A 22,173-nucleotide genomic window follows, 5' to 3' on the forward strand; every position below is an offset into this window, starting at 1 on the left:
AGCTGTCCGGCTTTTTCATCGCCTTTCCTTCGACCGCATCTGCCTTCCTTTCCCACCATAACGTGCATATGCCTCTTTTCCCTCTTCTCCTTTTGGTACCCGATACACGTATGTGTATATACATATACACACATGTATTATATTATTACACGCATATAGCAGCACTGCAGGGGCGCACTTGCGAAACGGCCCGGTCATCCTCATTATGGCTCGGTCTTTTCAGAAGGAATCCTTATACGCTTCAGCATATATATTACATACACTGTACGGTCCCATTTTAACTTGGCTGGTGTGTGTAACTATATGTACAAGACGGGGCCGGACATCGGCGTTACAGTGTATCTCGTCTCTTTCTCCTGTTCTCCCATACATGTATATTCTCCCCTGGGCATCATCTAAGGTTGTACACCGATGCCCTATTTACGTTACACGCGTTTTGTCGCCATTTAATCGTCGCACATGTATTAGGGAGATGATGGCCCTTTTTTTGCGCATGAATGGGTCCGACCTGCAAACGCGTGTTTGTGTATATATGTGTATTCCGGGAGGAGAGGCGAATATTATACCTTATTTGTCCAAGGAGAAGATGACCCCCTGTCTGTATACTATTCACACACTGTATTCACGCCTATGGCATTACATAAACACGAACGTATCAAACGTAGGTGAGGATGTTTTTGCATTCTTTTACTGGGTCGTGTTGTTTTTTTTTTCAAACATCTGATGAACATAGATTGATTTTTTATTGACAAATTAAAACAAAGGGACAACAGAATTCATTGTGTCGATGCAACGGAGACTCGGAGATTGCAGGGGGTATCGGTATTACGCGCTCAAATATCACATTGTATACACAAAACCTTGTTTATGGCTCCTATATCAGTCTTGGCAAATCAATTTTTTTCCTTTGGCTTTATTTATATACAAGTATCTTGCCGTCCACGTACGTACAATACCTCTCATGAAAAGCCCGACGACACACTGCATGTCCCTGTATATGTATGAAAACCAGCGACGAACTCTCGAAAAGTCGATCCCTGCACGTGTCACGGGAAATCGAATCAAACCTCCACTCCGCATGCATTATGCAAATATAAATGGACCCGAGGGATCATCCGAACTTTGAAAATCTCGGTCAACATCGCAGCCTCCCTATACTTACGTATACCCTATTCAAAGGGAAGAGAAGGAAGAGCATAAAAAGGAGGAGCGATCACCGAAAATCCGCCCGAGGCAGCATTGTGCGTTGCGCCGAGACTCACTTTTCCTTCATGTGTATATACCTATGCGTCGGAGTGGAAAAGCCGTGCGAGTACACACAAAAGCTTACACGCATTGAGGACCAGTACGCTGCGTTGTTGGGTTTTCCGATGAATCCTGAATCGTCCTGCGGGTATTGTATGTACACAGCAAGCATCACACATTGACTCCCCAACCCGCGTCCTTTTCTCCGGTGCTTTCGTTGTTTAAGCCACCTCCCTTTCGCGCTCTAACGTGCATGCATAATAATACTACCTTATACCATCCACACGAGTCCACTTCCTGTCCCCAGGACTCTCTCACCCTCTGTTATTTTATACACACTTTTTTATTTATTTTTTTTTTTACTAGCGAGTCCTGCTTGTATACGTACATCTGTCATCGGGACATCTCCTACAGGTAGACACAAAAAACCTCGCTCGCGAATTTTTCTTCGCAAGTACAAGTAACGTTTCCATATGATGCACCATCGCCTTATAGTTTAAAGGGGAGGAAAAAACCAGAGCCGAGCTTGAAAAATTCAGTGCTGGATTGTTCCCTTTATACCCGATACGGGTCCTTTTCGTTTTTTCTTACACGCAAGCTCCGTGTACTATAGCCCCATGCGCGCGAAAATGATGATTTACAATCCGACCTCGTGGAGGAAGGAACGGCCGAGCTCGTGATTTAAAGTTACGTGCGTATACACCTACATCGTTATTACCCCCTCCCCACCCCTAGAGGAGAGTGAAGGAAAGGAAGATATACCATAGATATTTCACCATAAATTGCGCGCTTATCTGTATCTAATGTGTATTTAATGTTGCGTATACAGAAGAAGTAGAGAAAAAGAAACAATCGCGCGCAGTGACCCCTAGGGTATAATAATATCACATCACCGCAGCTTTATCCGATGAACCGAATTATTAATTAACGTCTAATCTCGCTCCGCTGAGATGTATCAGTCCATACGCCCGGGATATATATAATAAATACCAGCCAAGAGAGAGTAGGAGAGGAGGGATGGGTTAAGTGATCGGCGCTTTAAGGCTAATGCCGGCCGGTTGCCGCGGCCTCGGTAAAAAGAGGTGGTATAGGCTATAGCCTTAAAAGGACCTTTTTTTTTTTTTTTCTTTCCTTCCTTCTTCTTCTCTTTTCATCGGAGAGTTGCATTCCCGCGGCGATGCTTCGTAAAAAGTATAGGCACATACAGGAAGAGCGTGTATACGAGACAGGCTGCTCTCTCGATTATAGCCGCAAGCTCAGGGGGGGGGGAGTGAGATACGAGGATAAGGGGAGGGAGGTTCTCGGGCGAGAAACGAGAAATAGCTGCTTCTCCGCGTGCGATATCGCGCGCACTATGGTCGGGGCGTCGGGAAACCTGTTGAATTAGACTTTGAATGGAACCCTAAGGAATAGGGCTCAAATGAGGGATCTTTGTCAGCCATGACAAATATTGCGACGAGCGAGGTCAGCGTCATTTGAATAATATGACTTTCTCCTCAATATATATCAAAGAAACTGTTGTTTGCGGTAAAAAAAAAAAGTTCAATATGGAAAAAGTTGTTCGGGTGCGAGGGTAGCCCTTGCAAAACCGTAATATGCATTGATACCTTTGGTTTAAGCCCTACCTCTTGGGGTTAGATTATCAGCACCATATTAAAAATTTCTGACGTTCCGGCTCTTTACCAGAATTACCACCAATTGTCGATAAGTTATCGCGAACCAGAGATGAATAGGGAAGGAGGGGGGGGTTGAATCAACTCCTCCCCTCCTTATTTCTGTCCTTGACGCCGGAAGGTGATGATCGAGCTTGCTATGTGGAGAGAGGGTATATCCACTTATGACTTATACCCGACAATTTGTCGGTGATTTACGGAAAGCCAGTTTTTCCTCGTTATTCCTTCCCTACGGCCTTTTTTTGCGCATGCGTTGATGTGGATACCACAGGATTTTATGCATTTTTTTTTTTATTTTGCTACCAGTGACGTGCCACAGGAATCCACAGCGACTTTTTATTTGCAGTCAAGTTCAGTGTTGTGATATTCTCGTTCGATAAGTTTATTCGTGGCGTGTTTGACAAATAGTAAATGCTGCGATCAACAATTGAAAAGTCTCTTTTTGGTACTCATCCAGTGCACGAGGCAATACCCTTCTAATCTGATAGTCTCTGGTATCTGCATTTAATTACCTACAAAAGTCACAATTTGCTCATCTCTTGTCATCGTGAGATCGTAGGATCTTTGACATGTTCCTCTTAAACGATTGACATTGTGGTACATTTGTTCTTTGCTTCACTAACACAGCGATCGATATTCCTCTGGCTTGTGGCATTAACTCAATGGTAACACGAAATTCTTCGATACTTGTTTGAATCAATGTTACTCTACGGACTAAACAAAAGGATTATTGTACCAGAAAACAAAAGTAGGAATAAACAAATGTTAAAAAAAAAAGAAAAAAAAATACATCACCAATGTCAGTCCCAAGCCACTGATAACGATATGGCTTATACCTCGTATCGAGAATTAATTGTACTTTGTTGCGTTCTCTTAATCCAAGGGGAAAAGTCCAAGGGGTCCCGCGCGCTCGGCTGGACAGGTACAACTACCCGCGACGTGTAAGCTGCCAGGCAGTGATCCTCCGCTCTCTCTTCATCTGCGTTTTCCGCTTGACGCGCACAATCGAAAACGGTACTCCCCGAGCTTGTGTATATATGTATACACGTACAGCTGCGGGCTGCGGACGCTCGCGTCTCCCGCGATGCACAGCCCAAACTCCCTGGGACGAGGAGGAAGAAGCGCCGTGATTGAGATATTACGGGATTGCATTCGAATTTAACGCTTCGCCGTGTGTGCCGTATACGCGAGCGCGTAATGAGTTACGTATCATATACGTGGTATATATATGTAATACATGTTAAGAGGAGGAGGAGTAGTCCCTCCGGCACACCCGTCAGCTCTTCTTAGGGACGACTCGACGTTTCATTCCTGCGCGATATCCTTTTCATTTTTTCCTTTTTCTTCTCGGTTTCTCGCTTTCTTTTTAATACGCGTTCGGGGCGATGCTCAATTTTCGTTGTCCCGTTTTATTTTCGGGACGCACGCTCGCTCGGCCGAACCATTCCGATCTCCCTTGCCGATTGCACCGCGTTTCTTTTTTTTTTTCTTTTTTTTTTTTTTTCAATATACGTACACCTTTACTCTTGGCACTCGAGAGCGTATGTATCTTGACATCGGTATTTTCGGGGCCCCATAACAGATCCACAATTGCATTAAAATTCATACGTTCGCGGCTCGTTAAATCGACGTATACACGCGCAGATTACACTCGTACACATCTCCCTGAGCGGCATCACGTTATTATCAGAGATACCCTCTCATAACTTTGCAAAAGGTCCACTTGATCGCACATGCGCGATTTACCATCACATCGGCGAATGACCAATCACCATAGAGTCATCTGCTTATTCGTTAAACTATAATGAAAAACCAACGCAAGATCCTTGAGTGCCCCCACGTGCATCATTGTACTTGCTGCTGCGTAAAACGGGCTTTATATTTTTTACGCGCATATACATACACTCGCTCGCAAAACGGTCCGTCGCGTAATTTGATTAATCGGTCGATCGGTTTTTCGATCTTGCAACGATACGAAGGCATTGCGCGCGAGACGGTCCGAGACGGTGATGGAACGGATGTCGGTATCCCTTTTGCGTGGTTTTGACGGTGAAGTGTGTCATATATATGCGCGTGCATCGAGACTCGGACAGACCTAAAGTGAATACCGCGAGCACCAAGAGTTCCGCAAGAGAAGCTACGAGGACTCCCGGAAAGGAACAGCTCACATGTATATTAAATACTCATCTCTCCCGAGTTTTTAAACAATACCGCGGTGCAGGGGCAAAGTTTGGCGAGCCCTCGAGTCCCTACTTTTTTTCTGGTGTACGTACAGATGCGGCAGTGCACAGCCCAAGGGATCTAAAGACATACATGGTAGTTCTTCCCCCCGACGCTGAAAAAAATGGGGGATGATATGTACATACATATATACGTAAGGTATGGTCGTAATTAGCGCTCTTCACCAATCTCGACAGCTCGCGTGTACGTACGAGTGTGCTCGTTATATGATGCACATATTGGAATTTCTTGTATGTGTATGTACAAGCGCGGTAATGACGTTTCGCTGTTCCCTATGTATGTACATACACATGAAGATGGCCCATTTGTATTCAATATATGGCCCATCCCTTCGCTCTTTTTCTCCGTCAGTGGAGCTTCTTGCGCGCCGGCGTGCCTTCGATCCTCGATGCGTCGACAGTCGCGTGATTTATATAAATCGGATGGTTTTGCTCTATACCTGCGTGTATGTATGTATGTATGGGGTTTTAGGTACGTCAAAAGAAGGGAACTGATGCACGCTCTCTCTCTCTCTTCGAGGCTCGAAGGCCGATTGATGGGCTTTTAATGTATTTTAATTTATTGTGATTATGCTCGTCGGCCCCTCCACAACCCCCCACCAGACGCCGCTTGAATATCATCGTCTCATCGCCGATTTAATGGGCCGTATCGGAGATTTAATTAACACTAGCCGTAGAAAAACGCGTACGTGCGCGGAAAAAATAATGTGCCCCCCCCAACTCCCCCTTTTTGGGGGGGAATGGCGTTGGCGCTTGCTTTTACCTTTGGGGATCGCAAAGAGCCAGCAAAAAACGATGGCTCCGGTCTCGTTCTCGGAAAGTCCGATAGTGCGCGAAAAACACCGAACTCGCCGCGTATTACGATATACCACGTATGCGACTCATCGTCGAACCGGTGTCGAATGATGCAGCGGATGAGCGAAAAAGGTGCAGTGTCGGGTATATAAATATATTGTTATCGCATTATGCGCACACAGGCGCATCGTTATCGGTATATACCGTATACCAATACGTGTAGAGCCTTTCGTGAAATTTTTGCCGCGAGAGAAGGGATCGGCCCGCGTGTAATCTGTATACCGCGTATGTACAATGCCACCGCGGATATGCCGTGCACACGGGGAGATAATCGGAGGCTGCTGTGTAGATGCCGGTTGACCACGAGGAAGCTGCTCGCTCACGCGTCGCGTATACACGTACGAGGGTGTATACTCATATATATAAGCATGTGCGGTGATCCGATATCGCGGCGGCTCCCGCGCGAGCGGTTACTCCCATACAGTCGCCGCGTCGTGTAAACGCCTATCTCCGTGAGAGAAGCCAGATATGCGTGCAGGCTCCGTTGTTGTCTACTCGTCTATCTGTCCTCTCTCTTTTTTTTCTTCCATTTTCATCTTAGGTTTTGTAGCTTTACGCGCTAAAAGCGATGCTACCAGGAGGTCTCTGTGCGTGTCTGTAGGTAATACCTCCCCCCACCCGCCCTCCTTCAGTGTCTTTCAATCTCGACTTTGAGGGAATACCTATCGGAGCGAGGTCTAATGTTTGGCCGCGCGGAATTTAATAGAGCTCGATTTTATCGGCTATGGCCTCTTTCCTCGAATTGTATCGCGTACCTGTGCTCGATTACCAACGAAGAATCTTACACGGGGTGGAGGTATTTTTTTTTCTTTTTTTTTTTACTACACGAGGACTATGTATAGTTTGATGCGCCACTCCCCTCCGTTTCTCCTCGATGATGACCACGTGTCACTGGGCCATCACTATTATACACACGACAACTCCATACGGACTAAAATCCACACGGCCCATCTGAATAACAAAACCCTGCACTCTCTTCTATATGGCGCGTTCAAACGGTTACGAGGTAAGAAACGTGTTTTTTTTTTTTTTTTACATCCTTTTTACTTCCCGGATCACTAAAATTCGACTATAATCTTATGAACTTACTTGGACGCCATCGAAAATTTCCATACAAATGTCGCATGTATGTACCTGCGTCTATGAAAAAAAAAAAAAAAAAAAAAAAAATGTAAACGACCTCTCAGCTGCACAGCTCCAGCGTCGTCGAGAGATGAAAAATGAAACATACATGTATATATAATATGCAGCCCGTCCTCTTCTTTTCCTCCCTGATGCCGCTTATTATGGAAATATATACGTGCCATCGGAATTAATGAAATGGCCTCTTACGGGATCTGGATTATGTAAATTAATCGTACGGGGTGGAGGGGGGGGGGGTGTCGCCTATGGGATTTTAATTCGCGACGGAGGAGAGGATTCGGCGAAAAAGGAGGCGCCGTGTGTTATTTAATTAGTTATTCCCGGCGTATACATCGATACGCGTGTATGCGACTGTGGTGGAGCGAATTGAAGAATTAACGCGAGAGAGAGAGAGATAGGGAGCTGATTTATAATACGGCGTGTGTATAACGGGGCGAATTATCAATCGACTCTGGGGGGGCGAGAAACGAGAGTCGAATTGTGCGAGCCCTAGTGCCGAGTAATTAATAGAAACTCGATAAAAATCTCGACACGTCGATACCACCCTCCTACTCCTGCTCTTTTTTTTTTTTTGCTCAATACACCTACAGGCGCTTCTCTCGCGATATTGCGACTATTCATCTTTTGAGACTCCAACTCCTCTCCGGCGGGAAGGAAATTAATTTCTCCCGTGCACAAAAGGCTGTACGGTGGGGGGAGGGGGAGAAAAAAAAGGGAGGGCCAAACGAAAAGAGATCGCCCCCCCGAATAATCCAAAAAGTGCAAGAGGAGGAGCCAATGATTGCCCGGCCTGGAATTTATCTCTAATTAAAATCGCGGCTGCCGCTTCATCTGCCCATGCTACGGTACATTCGATACATCAGACACACAAACGCGTGTATATACGTATATGGTGTATGAAATATATCGCGGACGCGCGGCTCCTTCCCTCGTCTGGATGGGTGGTGTGCTCCCGCAAAACTGACCCTCGGGTACTTTCATGCACGCACGTAAGGACGAACCCTCCTGTGTTGGGTGCTAGCCCCTCGGTTTTGTGTATATATATATTATATCGGAAAAAGGGGCGAAGCCCCACACGGTGGAGCAAAAATTTTTCCTGCCTTGCGGGAAAATAATACGCAAGAAACGACGACGTATTATAAAGTTAACGCACTACGTTTCCGCTCGAGAGAACTTTTTTTTCATCTTCATTTCGACTCAAATGGGTATAGAGTGTACACGCGGCCCGATGGGCAAAGTGGTCGTAAAAAAAGGGTACCGAGACCTGTGTTTCCCGAAAACCTCGACTCGCTAATTGGTCGAAGGAGCGTCACGTGCGCGTATTTATAACCCTTGGAAGCGCCCGATGGAGCCTTCACTTTTCGTGAGCCTGCACCGTAGAGGTAGGGGAGGGGTGAGGGGGGGGGAGAAAAAAAGGTAAACTCTCTCGTTATCAGGGTCTTGTACGGCCGCTTCGGTATCTCCGTGTGGCAGCGAGCAAAGTGGCCGAGGAGTAGGAGGAGGAGAACAAGACAGGGATCTCGGGGGGCGAGTATATATATACACGGGAGGGAGGGAGGGAGGGACGAAAAATCGAGGAGCCAGATAAAGAGGGAAGCGCTGAGGCGTCGTCGTCGCAGCTGCAGGTATATATATATATATATATATTCCATTATGGCCGCGCTGGGTTATCTAGATTATGGGCATTCCTGGCTTCGGGGAAGCTGTGGGGGCCCACGGAGAGAGAGATGAGGCCCAAATCGGCTGGACGGAGATGTAGGGGCGCTGGCCTCTGAGGATGAAAAAATCCTGATAAATATGAGGAGGGGGGCGGCTAAGAAGATGGAAGAATATAAAAAAAAGGGGTGGGGAAGGGTGTGTACGGCGCGCAAGATCCGAGAGAAAACGATGCCCCCCCCCCTTCTCTGTTAATCCGCCTCCTCATCCTCGCTCGAGCGAGAGTCCAAAATTAAGAGAGAAGAAGAAGAAGAAGAAAGCAGGGATTGCGCTCTTCTCGTTCTGCACGGGGACGTGTGTCAGAAGGAAAGACAGGAAGATTTACTCTTTCATACACGTATATACTTTTTTGTTTTTTTAGCTGCGAGCAGGTAGCTTCGCGATTGAACGCGTACCTATATACATGTAAGCGGCGACACACGACGACAAAAGTTGGCCGGAAAAAAACGAGGTAAGGTGTGTGTATTGTACGCATGTTTCGCGCATTCACGCCCAGATGGTCCGAACTGCTTGCCGTCTCGTTTGTTTGGTGTGAACGAGAGGTAAAGAAGAAGAAGAAAAAAAATGATGGGAGATGAGAGAGAGAAGAATTAGCACGTGCTTGAGGCCCCCCCTTCTTTGATTAGGACATTAGCGGTTAGGCTTCTTTCGTTTGGGCGGACGAGTCGTGCGTATTGTACTCCTTATGATGATGATGATGATGTTGGTCGGTCGGCTCTATGTGTACCACTGTAGTGTCCGCGTGGGAAAGTCGGACTGGGCGCTCACTTTTTTTTTTTTTTTTTTTTAATGGAGCTGGGTGTGTTGTTGTTTTTTTTTTTTTTTTAAAAAGGCTGTTTCAAGTTCTGGGTACACCACGATACAGGTAATGATCCTGCGACGGAGATACACACTCATTCGTTTTTATGCAGGTTTTTATTTATATTGCGTACTATGTATACTTCAATGGGGGGAAAAAAAAACCACACCGCCGCGGGAAAACGTTTTTCAAAGCTCTACGATGCATTAGCGGCTACTCAGGTTATTGGACCCATGATAATGTTATAACGATCCGATGCCATCACGGGGCGACGATTGGGTTATAACGAGATCGGCCGAGAAGAGACGATATTAATTTCTCGGGGAGAAAGGGACGAGCCGTGAAAAATCGACTAAACGACAAGGACCCGATGTAGAGTTCGTATGCATTATGCATTAGTTGGGAAAAACATTGTGCTCTCAGTGGGTGCACCTGTGAATCTATACAACGACGAAAACCACGTAAACCACCTACAGGTGTTGAGAAGAAAGAAAAAAAAAAAAAAAAAAGGAAAAGTTCCATCAGGGGCGCCAGGGTCTCCCTAATTACGCTATGAATCTCCGGTCCCGTTCATCGGAAGCGTCGAACGAAAAGATCGACGGCGAGCCTTTAGCGTATAATACACACACACACACACAGGCGCGCGTGCATTATCGATTCGGCATACGCAGGTAATAACAGCTCCCCGAAAAAGAGGCCGAGCGTGTAAATCCCCCCCCCCCCCGCCGGGAGAGCACATTACTTTTCGATCGCGCGCGAGGGAATCATACCCTAGGCGACGAGAGATCGGTAAAAAATATAAAAAAAAGGGGGGGTCGAGAGCGCTCCAAGTCGTAACTTTTTGTAAGGGGAGGGGGAAAAAGAGAGGGTCCGCTGAATTACCGCGGGCGTTGATTAACGATCGGCCGTGCCCGGCTATTGCGTCACTATTACACACACGGGCGGCATCAGCGGATAGTATAACACCGGCAGGTAACGGCCGCCCGGCCGGGGTTAGTTCGAGCAAGCGCCGAGAGATGGCGCCAGGGGTACCGATGCGGCTGCTCGTCATTCATGATCACAAACGCTTTTCTTCAGGTAAGTATCTATGATCATGTTTTTTATGTTCAAGGTGGGAGAGGATATGGGCACGAAATTTATTCATTAAATCGCAAAAGCGCCCTCATCATCGTGAGAGTGTGTATTCTTGAAAGAGAAGGAAACGAAGGAAGAGACAAGGAAAAAAAAGCCAAACTCATGCCCCAGGAATGCGGGTAAAGAGCACGCCGGAGAGAAAGGGTATCCATAATGCGAAGATGACGGCGTAATTTTCATGTAAAATGGTCATTTTTACCGTAAAATCGGGACGAGCGGTGTAATATGCGATACGCGATACCTAAAATTACACTCCTCAAAACGTTGCAATCACGCGGATCATTAAGAAAAATAAGATGAAAAAAAAAAAAGGGGGGAAACAAGAGGAAGGGGGGGGGGGAAGAGGAGGACTTGTCCGCGAAATTATAGCGGAACTTTTTCAAGAAGAAGGGGGGCCCTCCAATAAAAGCCGTCTCGCATCTCTCGCGCCGAGTGCAGTATAGTAGCCGAGCGGATGAATAATTTTCGCCGAAGCCAGAAAGAAAGAAAGAGAGCCGGACGAAGCGCTAAAGACGCGGATGCCGGCGCGGAGAAAATTATCAAGAGATGAATTGAAAAGGAGCTCACGCAGGGGTTGCAGGCCACTCGGTGCTCACGTATACACGTGTGCGTGTATAACGGGGTTTGCCATTTTTTTTCTCCATGTATATATACATACACACGCGTGTTGGCGATGGTAGCCATACGGTGCTGCTTTTGCGAATATACGCGCCGCTCATTACTGCAGGGTAATGGGTTGTTTTCGATCCTCCTCGAATTACCGAGTCGACAATGAGGGATTCAGCAGAGAGAGAGGGGGGGGGACAACCTGCAAAAAGGAATCCCTTCTCTTTTTCTTCAAAAACGATCGAGGGAAGAAAAAACCTCTGTGGCCCTTATATATGTATAATAAACACGAGGGCGGCATCGGAAGACAAATGGGGGGGGGGGGGCACTCCAGCCTCCACGTGCGCCAGGACACCATTGCCATCGCACTGTCTCCTCGAGCTGTAATCTTGCCTTCTCGTCCGAGTGATGATGATGCACAGCTTCACGCACGAGGACGCCGGAAGTCGCGTGTAAGACACTGGAGAGCGGAAGGTTCGTATACAGTTTGTAGGGATGCTAGACGAGAAGCAGAGAGTTGGCTCTCTCGCGGGGAAACGGGAAAAAGTCGTGAGGACTATAATATATACATATAATATACGGTGCTTCACTTATACACAATAATATACCCCTTCGATTTTCGTCTTGAAAGCTTTTTTATGTCGCGAGTGCATCACATAATATGCGTTGTTTATCGGCGTTGTACAGCTTTTGGAGAGGATGAGAGATGTTTTTGAAGCGCGTGTGTTATAGGTGTGGTTCTCTTTTTGTGACGAAACGCGATACAAGCGATGGGGGGAGACTAATAGACGAATCGGAGCTTTTAATGGACGCCGTCACGAAGGGAATTTTTTTTTTTAGAGGCGCTCATCGGGGCTTACATGGCCAAGGGAATTGGACTGGTATATACCAGTCTAGAGTGGTACCGTCAATCAACAAATTCTACCTTGGACACACACCCTTGAAACTAACACAGTTACCCCTTGATTTTACTAACCCATTTGTCATTTGACGGTACAGCTGCTGCAATTTGTCTGCTAGTTTGAGCTCTATTTAAATGCACATCATCGAACGCTATATATCTATGCAACGGCCGAATCGTAAAAAACACGCGAAGCGCTCGAAAGCAATCAAAATAAGCGTATGTACATACGCACGTATTTACATTCGCGTCGAATCAAAAAGGCGTCGCGTCGAGAGTGCGAGGAAAAACTCATTGGCACACGAAATATTCCCATCGGCCATCAGAAGAGCGAAAGGACAATAGAGAAAAACAAGGAGGGGGGGGGGACAGAGACCCCCGTGGCGCGCACACACACTCGAGAGAGAGAGGGATATCCTTCGGGCCCCGCGTCTTTTCCCCCGAGTGCCCTCGGGCTCTTTTTTGTGTTTACAACAGGAAACAGCTGGCTGTACGTGTACATCACTACATTGTGCGTAGTTTGTCGTCACTCCTTCGCATCCCTCGTGTCGTATATACAGAGACGCGCGACGATTATTGTATACTTATACAGCTTTCACGTTTAATCGCGAGAAGAAGTAACCATTACACCCGATATCGCGTGCTTTATTACACGCACGTATCTGTACCCGAACCATTATAAACGATAGGTGCGTGCCTTTTTTTCTCCATTTTCTTTCATTTTGCCACTATACGGTTTCCCACTGCAGCGCGGAATGAATGCGTGTGCAAGTGCGTTATGTATACACCCGTACATCGTTAAAAAGGTCTAGGAGAGACGCGTGGAGAGAGAGAGAGAGAGCGAGCTTATGGGGACTCTGGGCGAGTTTCTCCTTGTTTCGAGTGCCAATTATCGGCGCTGCTCCGGCTGTTGCTAACAACGAGCCGCGGCAACGAGAATGAACTGTATGTAGCTTTGGTAAATTCGCCGCTCTGGAATTAAAACGTCATTACCCGTACGGACGGGGTATAGGCGATCATTCGAGTTTTCCGCCCAATGATTATATAGGTATGTTTGTGTATAAAATGAGCGTTGCGTCAAAACCAAGGACGTGTGCCTTTTTTTTTTCGATTCACACGAATTATAACTAGGTGCATAGAAAATCGGTATCGCGTGCCCAACAGAGATGTGTAATGGCCGATCCCTTTTTTTTTTTTTTTTTCTCCCCCCTACAAGTACACATCATAGTAAGTGCAAGGAGGCAAGAAGAAGAGGAGGAGGAAACACCGGGGTGCAAACGATCGCGCTCCTCCGGTTAATCGATCCTAAACAAGGGGCCGATCGCGCCTCTCGGGGCTCCTGATTACACGCGTTGCGCAGTTGTGCACGTATACATATACATAAAAGCCAAGGAGCAAGGAGAGAGAGAGCGTTTATTGCACGGGGGTTGCACGGAGCGACGAGGATGAAAAAGCACGCGATGGGCCTCTTTTCCGATCGCGTGAGACGTTCCCGGGGACGGTACTTCCGGCGCGCGCGGGGAGATGTACTGTACGTGTAGTGGCTTCTCTCTCTCGCGCAACCTGTTCCCTCTCTGTCTCGCTCGTTCCATCCGGCCCGCCAGAAACCTCACCGAAAGACCGCCGTCATTACTGTGCCCCGCGGCTAGGGTAATGTGTGTGTATGTGTTGTCTATCCTGGAACGCAACCTTATATATATATATATATATATATATATATATATATATATATATATATATATATATATATATATGTACGTGTGCCCTTTGGCCGATCAGGGAGAAACCATAATAGCTAAGAGGGGACCGAGGGCGTCTATCTCTCTTTTTGGGACCGTTGCGCTTTCGGAGGTCATCCTCCCGGCCGATTCGCGGAAAGTGACACGATAGACGTGGTGCCATTTTTTATTAAATGTATACGGTGCTGCGAAACCGGGCATTATAATGATTCATGGGTTCTTTTTTTTTTTGTTTCATTCTCAAGAAATCGGTATACGATACACGCGATTCGGGGTCTCTCCCTCTCTGTGTATATATGTGCAGGGGTATCTTTGGCAATTTTCTGTGAACAGTCGTCACCTGCGTTATTCTCTCGAGCAGTCGAATTCGCTGCGTGTCGGCGTGTAATTTTGTGACCACATGCATGTATATACGGTACGTATACAGCCGATGCAGCAAAAGAAGCTGATGGTTCACGCGCGTCGTGTACGCGCTTAAATGAACGAGAGCCAAAGAGAGAGAGTGAAAAAAAAGGAGGAGGAGAGCAAGGTGACGGTATAATAAATGTAAATCGGCGCCGCGCACGCCATGCGTCCCCTCTGTGTGTACGTACAAGAAATCCGAAGGATGACTTTTTCACCGCTTGCAGCGAGCGTATTATACACATATATATGGGAGTCGAAATTAATTATTGAATTATTCCCTCGCACTTGCGTATTTTTTTTTTTTACATGTGTGCGTATGCGTATAAAGAGCACACGTATATAAAAGAAGAAAAAAAAAAAAAAGAGGGCGTATATAGGTTGACGGAATGCAAATTTGTCATTGCTACGGGGCATGATGTCGTCGAGCGAGGAAATTCACGTACGCGCGCGCGAAGAGTGCCGCTGGGGATTTTCTCAGTAATTTAATGTAATAAGGCGCGTATACCTGCGCTGCACTATCTCTCTCGATGATGATGATTGAATATACACCCGTGAATACACGTAGATGCGCGAGTTTTTTTTTCAATACCCATTGAACGCGACTTTTAGCTGTTGATTTTTTTTTCATTTTTTAAAAATAAAGGATGTAATGTAGAGCGATTGAGATTACATCGCGATTACATCGGTATATATATATGCTGTGCGAGTTCAATGGGTGTTCCGATGGTTAAGAGGAAAAGTCTCGTTTTATCTTATAGAAAGTCCCAACAAATCTCTCTTTCTATATAATATGTATTCGTGCTGCGACGTAACGAAATTCAATGTATATATATATATAACTGCACGGGCTCGTTTAAAACAACTGATTAGCCGATATTATCGTACACACGCACACACACATATATACATTTGTACACATTTATACATATATTATAGGATCGCGTTTAATTAAACGCTCACGTAACGATCCCATCCGTCAATTTAACGCGTGGGTCCACACACAAAAGAGCGCGTTATCGGCCATCTCGCGCTTACGTATACGTAAATTAATCGTTCTTTTTTATCCTCCAACTCGCCGATGGAGCGTGAAAAGTTTTCAATTTATACACACTCTCTCGAGCCTACATGTATTACGTTTGTGTATCGCACTACGGTTGAAGAAGAAGAAGGGCCTTTCGGACCCGTCGTTGTTCCAGCTACATTGAAGCGGAGGGTATTTAATTTTTTCCCCCGTATATTAAATACATACGTGCAGGTCCGTCGAGAGATTATGTTTTAAAACATTTTTTGTCCGTAATGATACGGGGACAGATGCAGCTGTGGAGTGAGGAAGGCTTAAAGTGCCCCAGGGCGGTCTAATTGACGGCAATTAGGATCGTTGACGCCGTTATGTAATTATGGACTGAGAGAAAGAGAGTCCGGCGCCACGACATGAGGAATCGACGAGATACGCGTGTGTTGGTACAATTGGTCTCGAGTGGAATTTCGATGCGTCCGCGAGGTCGCTGGGTGACCTTGTGCGATAACAGCTACCCCCATAATATATACTTTAATGTTTGGGTTTTCTTCGTATCTCCGAGTACATGAATTTTTATGGTCATAATTGAGCGTAAAAAACACATATTGTTCAAACTGTACATTCATACATACCGATCACAACAATGCGAAAGTGGAAGAAGAAGGTGTTGTCTGTGTGTGTTCCGCGATGGTAATTAGCGTATCGTTCTCTAATGAAGACGTTACACTGTCACCTTTTACGGGGGTCTTTCAGCAGCAAGGATTATTTACTATTCTTACAGAATCGAGATTTACGTGCTGTGTGGGCATGTTATGTTTACCAATTACGCCACGACCTGCATGTATTTTATTTTTTTTATTGGAAAATATCTCGGTGATGGATATGTATAAATGTACAGTCGTCGTTGAAACTATACGCGTTAATTGCGTATAACGAGGCAGTAACACATGGTTTTAACAGAGATGCACATAAACCGTGCAATTATGAATACACGTACTCTTTAACGACGTACGGTGTGCGATTCGTATGTACGAGTTTGTAATTTATGATTTTTACAATGCACACTTTACTTCCCCCCCCTGCACCACGATCGACGTAATGTACGTTTGTACGATATCCCACGTCGTAAATGTATATGTATCCATAAGTGGATCGAAACAAGGGGAGATTATTTTAATAAGCGACGCAGCGAGTGGGAAAAGTTTACTTTTTTTTGTAAAAATATCAGCGTGGGGCTAATTTCCACGGGGGGACGCACGAAATACGTAATGTCGTAATGGAGAGAAAATTACAATCCTACCGCGAAGAGTACCGTTGACGGGGAAACAACAGAGAGCGCCGGGAAAGGAAAAAAAAAAAAAAAATAATAACCGATCCAACGGTATACTCGACAAATCGATCCCAATTCGGTATAGGTGGCAGGAAAAAACAAGGGCCAAAATATCACACAAGGAGGAGGAAGATGAACTCTGGCCTGAGCCACCGCGTTTTGTGTCTACGACCGCGGAAGCGCACGAGAGGAGAGTTCAACCTCACTCGGTGCTCTGTACGGTACCGCTGCCTCTCGTCCTAGCATCGAAGTCTCCTGCCTCTCTGCACTCTATGTATACGTGTACGTGTGTGTGTTGGAACTTGCCGCGCCGCGCCTCCCCCCTGCCCCGTGGTATACGTGATAACGGACCAACTGTGTACGAGGCAAGTGCGCGACGGTGATTTTCCCGATGCCCCCCACGCCCCCCCCTTTTTTTTTTTTTTTTTTTTTTTTCGTTCAGGTGTGGGCGTAAGCGAGCTCGTTGACATGATATTTCAGTTGATTCATTTGGCCGAGTGTGCAAACTCCTTTCTTCAGTTTTAACGAGAGTGTTTTTCAGAACAAGGCCTCGCTGGGGCTTGGGAAAATCATACCGAGCACTCGACCTGTTCTCTTTTCCGAAACTTAACACAAGGATATTTATTCATGCGGGGAAATGGGGCGTTACGCGTAATTTTTCACCTCGGAGTTTCTACTTTTACCGGGACTCATGTAGATGGAGTTGATTAACAAGCTCCACACTTGCAAGCATTTAATTGAATCGGTTTGGCACATCCCGTGTGATGTTTGTCATTGTTCTCGTCCAAAGTGCAATTATTGGCGAATTTTAGATTTAGGTTTCAATTACGATCGTACAAATATTCGTAAGTAAAATCTGTCTTCTCTCTGTACGCTATACCGATACTCTGAGAGAGAAAAATTGTAAGAAATGGCTGTGCTAGAATGGTAGAGACTTTTTTCTATTTGAACAATCAGTTTTACCGATTACAACAGTGAGTACAGTGATTTTTTAATGTTTGTGTAATAGAATCAAACTAATATGATGAAAATTCCTTGCACGGCGGAATTACACCAGATTACCATTCTAGCACTGTCATTTTTATTGTTTTTTTTTCTCTTGGTGTACAGGAAGAGCATAAAGTGGCATACATCGATACGTGATTCACCAAGTCGCTGAACTGAACAAAACTCTAAACATATGTACGTCTTTGAACCTTTTTTTCCTCTCAAGCCTCCGCGAGCCTGTATATTTTTCACCGACGTGTGTACACCCCCAAAAATCCTCGCGATCCTTTTCTCTCTCTCTCTGGCGATACGCAAACGATTATTCGAGAAATAAGAGAAACAAAGTCACGCGCGCGAGATGTATCTTTTTCCCCATTGTTCGGGCGCGAGCACAAAGGAGCCCACATACGCGCTCTTTCTCCTTCTTCTTTCGATTTCTCTATTTTTTTTTTTTTTTTTGTTTTCGCATTGTTTCCTCCTCTCGGGCGTGTACGCGAGAGCCACCACCCCGCCCCTGTACGCGCATTATGTGTTCTTGGTCCCGCAGCAGCGCACCAGAAAACGATTTCAAAGGTCCGTATACGCGGCGGGAGAAGAGGGAGACGGTGAAAAACTCAATGGGGCGTAATTCATCATCGTTAAAAAATTTTGTAGGAATTAATCACAATTTTGCTTCTCGCCTCTTATTCCTTCTCTTTCTCTCTCTCTCGAGCGATATGATTGATGCCGATTTTTATTTCTTTTGGCCCATTTTTTGTGTTTTGTACGCACGCCGTGATGCTCGATTCGTCCGACGTAACAAGTGTCACACGAAGCTGACAAAAGTTGGTAAACAATTATTCATCAGAAACGCGTCTCGTTGCAGAACGGTACACTTTTTTCCTTTCCGATTTTCGACAGCGCACCGTCACCCACACCCGCTGTTTTCGATCGAAACTTGCTTCTCGCACAACCGACTCATTACCGAGGAGCCCGAAAAGCGTGGGTCTCCTAATCGCGCGGATTTGCATGCGAAGTTTCTTACGAACGAAAACAGGTCCAACACTGGTTTCGGGCGTTTCTTCCCGAGGCGCATTCCCGCGACGGATGAAAAAAAAAAAAAAAAATCCCCCGCATTCCACCTTGTCTTTTGACGCGACGGTGTACAACACGTATAGTACGCGCCTTCGCTTTTAATTGTCGGGTATTTGCATTAACAGAGCGACGCGCTTGCGAAACCCCGCGCCCTCGATGCAAATGCGACGCGGCCGATTGGCTTGTTCGCGCGCGTCCGACTCGCGTGTATACAAGAGAGAGAGAGAGGAAAGAAAAAGGGAGTCGAAAAATCTCTCGCGTTTATTGAATTTTCGAAAATGTGTGTTCACGGTGCAGCGAAGATCGGCCGGGGTTGTGGAAATTTGCCGTTCGGATATCGACACTTTTGCGTGTGAATTGGCTTTGCGAATCGTCGACTGAAACAGCAAAGTGAGGGCGCGTTTTTTGTTGTTGGCACGTATGTGTCTTTACCGTATCTATAGGGAACTTTTTTTTTAAACAAGCGCCTTGAAAACCGATCTTTTGCGAAAAAACGAAACTCTTTGGGGTTCAGTATAGAATATTCATGTTTTTCCGTACACTCGATTGATTCTAAGCGACAAGTATTGCAACTTTACCGTGTTTACTCAAAGTCGGGCCATTTCACCGAAACAATCGAATTTAGCAAACGGCACCAATTCACACGCGACATAGTGACCCAAAGTATCGTCCTTAGGAAAATTTCGACAGCCACAGATGTGATTTTCACCCCAACGAAGAAAACGCATAGTTCCCTCATCCCTGAGGATGCAGATTATCCTGATTCAAGGACTAGCAGTCACCACACCTCACCCACTGAAACTTCAACGAAACGCTGGATCACCAAACTCTCGCTTTTTCTCTCGATCCTGTCTCACTGTGGGGACCGATTTTCATCATACTCGCGCACTCAAGAGCTTTTTTGCCCTCGCACACATCACTTGAGCACTTTTTTCTCCCCACCCAACTTTGAGGGACAACTAATTCCATGGTGTTATCCACCACACACACATCAATGGAAGTTTGCGCAGAATCACCGCACCAGTGTACGGCGCGCGAATTTCCGAAGCAAAACCAGCGCGTACACCTCAAACAACAAAAAAAAACAAAAAACCACTACGGGGGCACTTACATAGAGTTCGTCGTGTTCCAGTACATGCTGATGGTCTTGGCGCAATTGCTGATTGTCGACAGCAGCACCGTTTGCAAACACACGAGGAACAACAAGGTGACTATGGACGAGGATACCATTGTCGCTCGCTCCACCTCCTCCACTTGGCTGCCGTTGCTCTCGCCCCGTCGTCTTCGTCCACCTCTGCAGGCAGTCACACCTGGCACCACTTTTTACGACACACAGCCACATCCACGGACACTCTGCACCCAACCTTTTGCCGAGAGATTTTTTTTTTTTTTTTTTTCTATTTTATTCCTCTATCTCTCGCGCAACGGAACATCCCTCGTCATCGACATCGTTTGATCCTCACTGAACTCCCCGCGGTGCACACTGTGTTACATGCTTTGTACTCCCTTGGACGATATCTCACAAAACCACTCGATTTCCTTCCAACAAAACGGAAAGGAAGAGGGAAAAAAAAAAAAAAAAACAAACAAACCACACTGTGTACAAAACAAACGTCACGATGATCCAGCAGTGCAGGGGTGGTGGCGGCTCGATTCGCAGATCAACGATCGTGGGGACCGTCGCATCAGTCGAGCCCCATACGCGCGCACAGACGCGGCATCCGACGGACCGCTGATGCTGCGCACAGCGCGACTCCAAACTTCGGAGCGACTGTTCTGCGGTGCAGTTCACCTTTGCTCTCGGAGCTTGCGCATCGTCTCACGTGTAAGCTCCGGATTAATTTAAAAAAAAAAACGAGGCACTCGCGCTATCAACAACTTCGACTGGCAGGTGGGTGTGATGAAACAAAAAAAAACAAAAAAAAGAAAAGTGGAACCAACCAAACAAAAAAAAAAAAAAAGACACGCGAGTGGTGAGCTCTCGCGGACTACATCACCGGGGAGCGTGGCCCGGGCTGTGGACCAGCTCTGGAAGCACACATAGCAGACACGAGCGGAGCACTGTAATTTGCACGACTCACCGAGGGGCAAGACCCTCACCCTCTCTCCGGGCGTGTGTGTGTGTACACATGTACTAGTCGCGGCAAAATATCCAAACCCACGGCCTCTTGGCACGGGCTCGCGAACGCGTCTGCCGGGTTGGGAGAGCGACTGGCTGCCGCGGAGCGCCGAGAGCGCGCGCCGCCGCCGCTCCCGCCGGAACCGACCGACCGGCGACGGAGACGACCGAGTGCCACGGGGTTTTTGTACACACCGGTGCGAGAGCCGCGGCGAGGGGGTGCGAGATATCGGAGGGGGTGGGGGGGGGTTCGACTACCTCGCGGTGGAGAGCCGGAGATCAGTCGCCGAGCGGCGTTGCGCCGCGATCCTCTGCTCCTCGTGGGGAGGAACTGCCAAGGGGTGGTTTTCGCGGAATCGGCATTATACTCGCCGCGATCCCATTATATACTCATGCGACAGCTTCAAATGAGGAATCAAAAGAGATGTCCAAGTGGCGTTCTGTACTTACCTATGCGTCTTGCTGAGGGTTGCGTCACTTGGAGCAAAAAAAGCCAACAGGTCGTCCATACCGATTTTCGTGCTTGGAAATTGTCAAAAAAACTCTTGCACCCCCCGCGATACTCACCCTCGGGATCGGCTTTCCCACGCGACGCACACCCATATCGAAAAAAACAAGACGAGGGTGTCAATGTTTGCGACAAAACGCGAATATAAAACCCGATTGTTTTCGGTAAACACGGCACAGGCACGCGCCTCGTACGTACGTAAGCGGAGACTCTGCCGATAATCCAATAATATTGAAAAATGGTACGGCGTGGGTGTGTATTGTAGAGGCTAAACCGAATTTCATTAACAATGTGTCCAAACACGACGGGATATGGGATATCATGTATGTAGAATAGCCAAAAGAGAGGATACGGAGCGCGCGTGTGTGTTGTAATAATAGTGCACAGTGAATATATATATATATGTATTTGGGGGGGGGAGTCGACCCATCCTCTTTGTATACGCGCGTACATGTGTATATAGGGTAAAGTGAAGCCAAACGTCCTAAACACACAAAGTGTCCCTATACACGGCAGCATCGAGAGAAAAGTGGAAGGCCAGGCGCGTGTGTAGATAAACCGGGAAATCGTGTATAGCACACGGGAAAAGGGAGGCGAGGGAAAAGAAACAGAGCTTCCTTCGATCTTCGTCTATGTGTGTGCGCACGGAAAACAACGCGCATTAATCTCCAGTCGATACAT

At 46.6% G+C, this 22,173-nt stretch overlaps 1 protein-coding gene across 1 annotated transcript in view; it reads right to left on the reverse strand.

The window, feature by feature from the left end:
- Positions 1 to 20,825, reverse strand: part of Ephrin (ephrin) — a 43,167-nt gene extending 22,342 nt beyond the window's left edge. Inside the window, exon 1 of the mRNA XM_089588888.1 lies at positions 19,977 to 20,825. Within this exon, the coding sequence (XP_089445014.1) occupies positions 19,977 to 20,095 (119 nt within the window). The 5' untranslated portion in view covers positions 20,096 to 20,825. The remainder of the gene's footprint in view (positions 1 to 19,976) is intronic.
- Positions 20,826 to 22,173: the final 1,348 nt, after the last annotated feature.

This window comes from Copidosoma floridanum, unplaced genomic scaffold, assembly GCF_036245765.1.
Source record: "Copidosoma floridanum isolate Cflo_tuat_1 unplaced genomic scaffold, Cflo_Japanese_pri ptg000007l, whole genome shotgun sequence".
In the NCBI taxonomy this organism is placed as follows: domain Eukaryota; kingdom Metazoa; phylum Arthropoda; class Insecta; order Hymenoptera; family Encyrtidae; genus Copidosoma; species Copidosoma floridanum.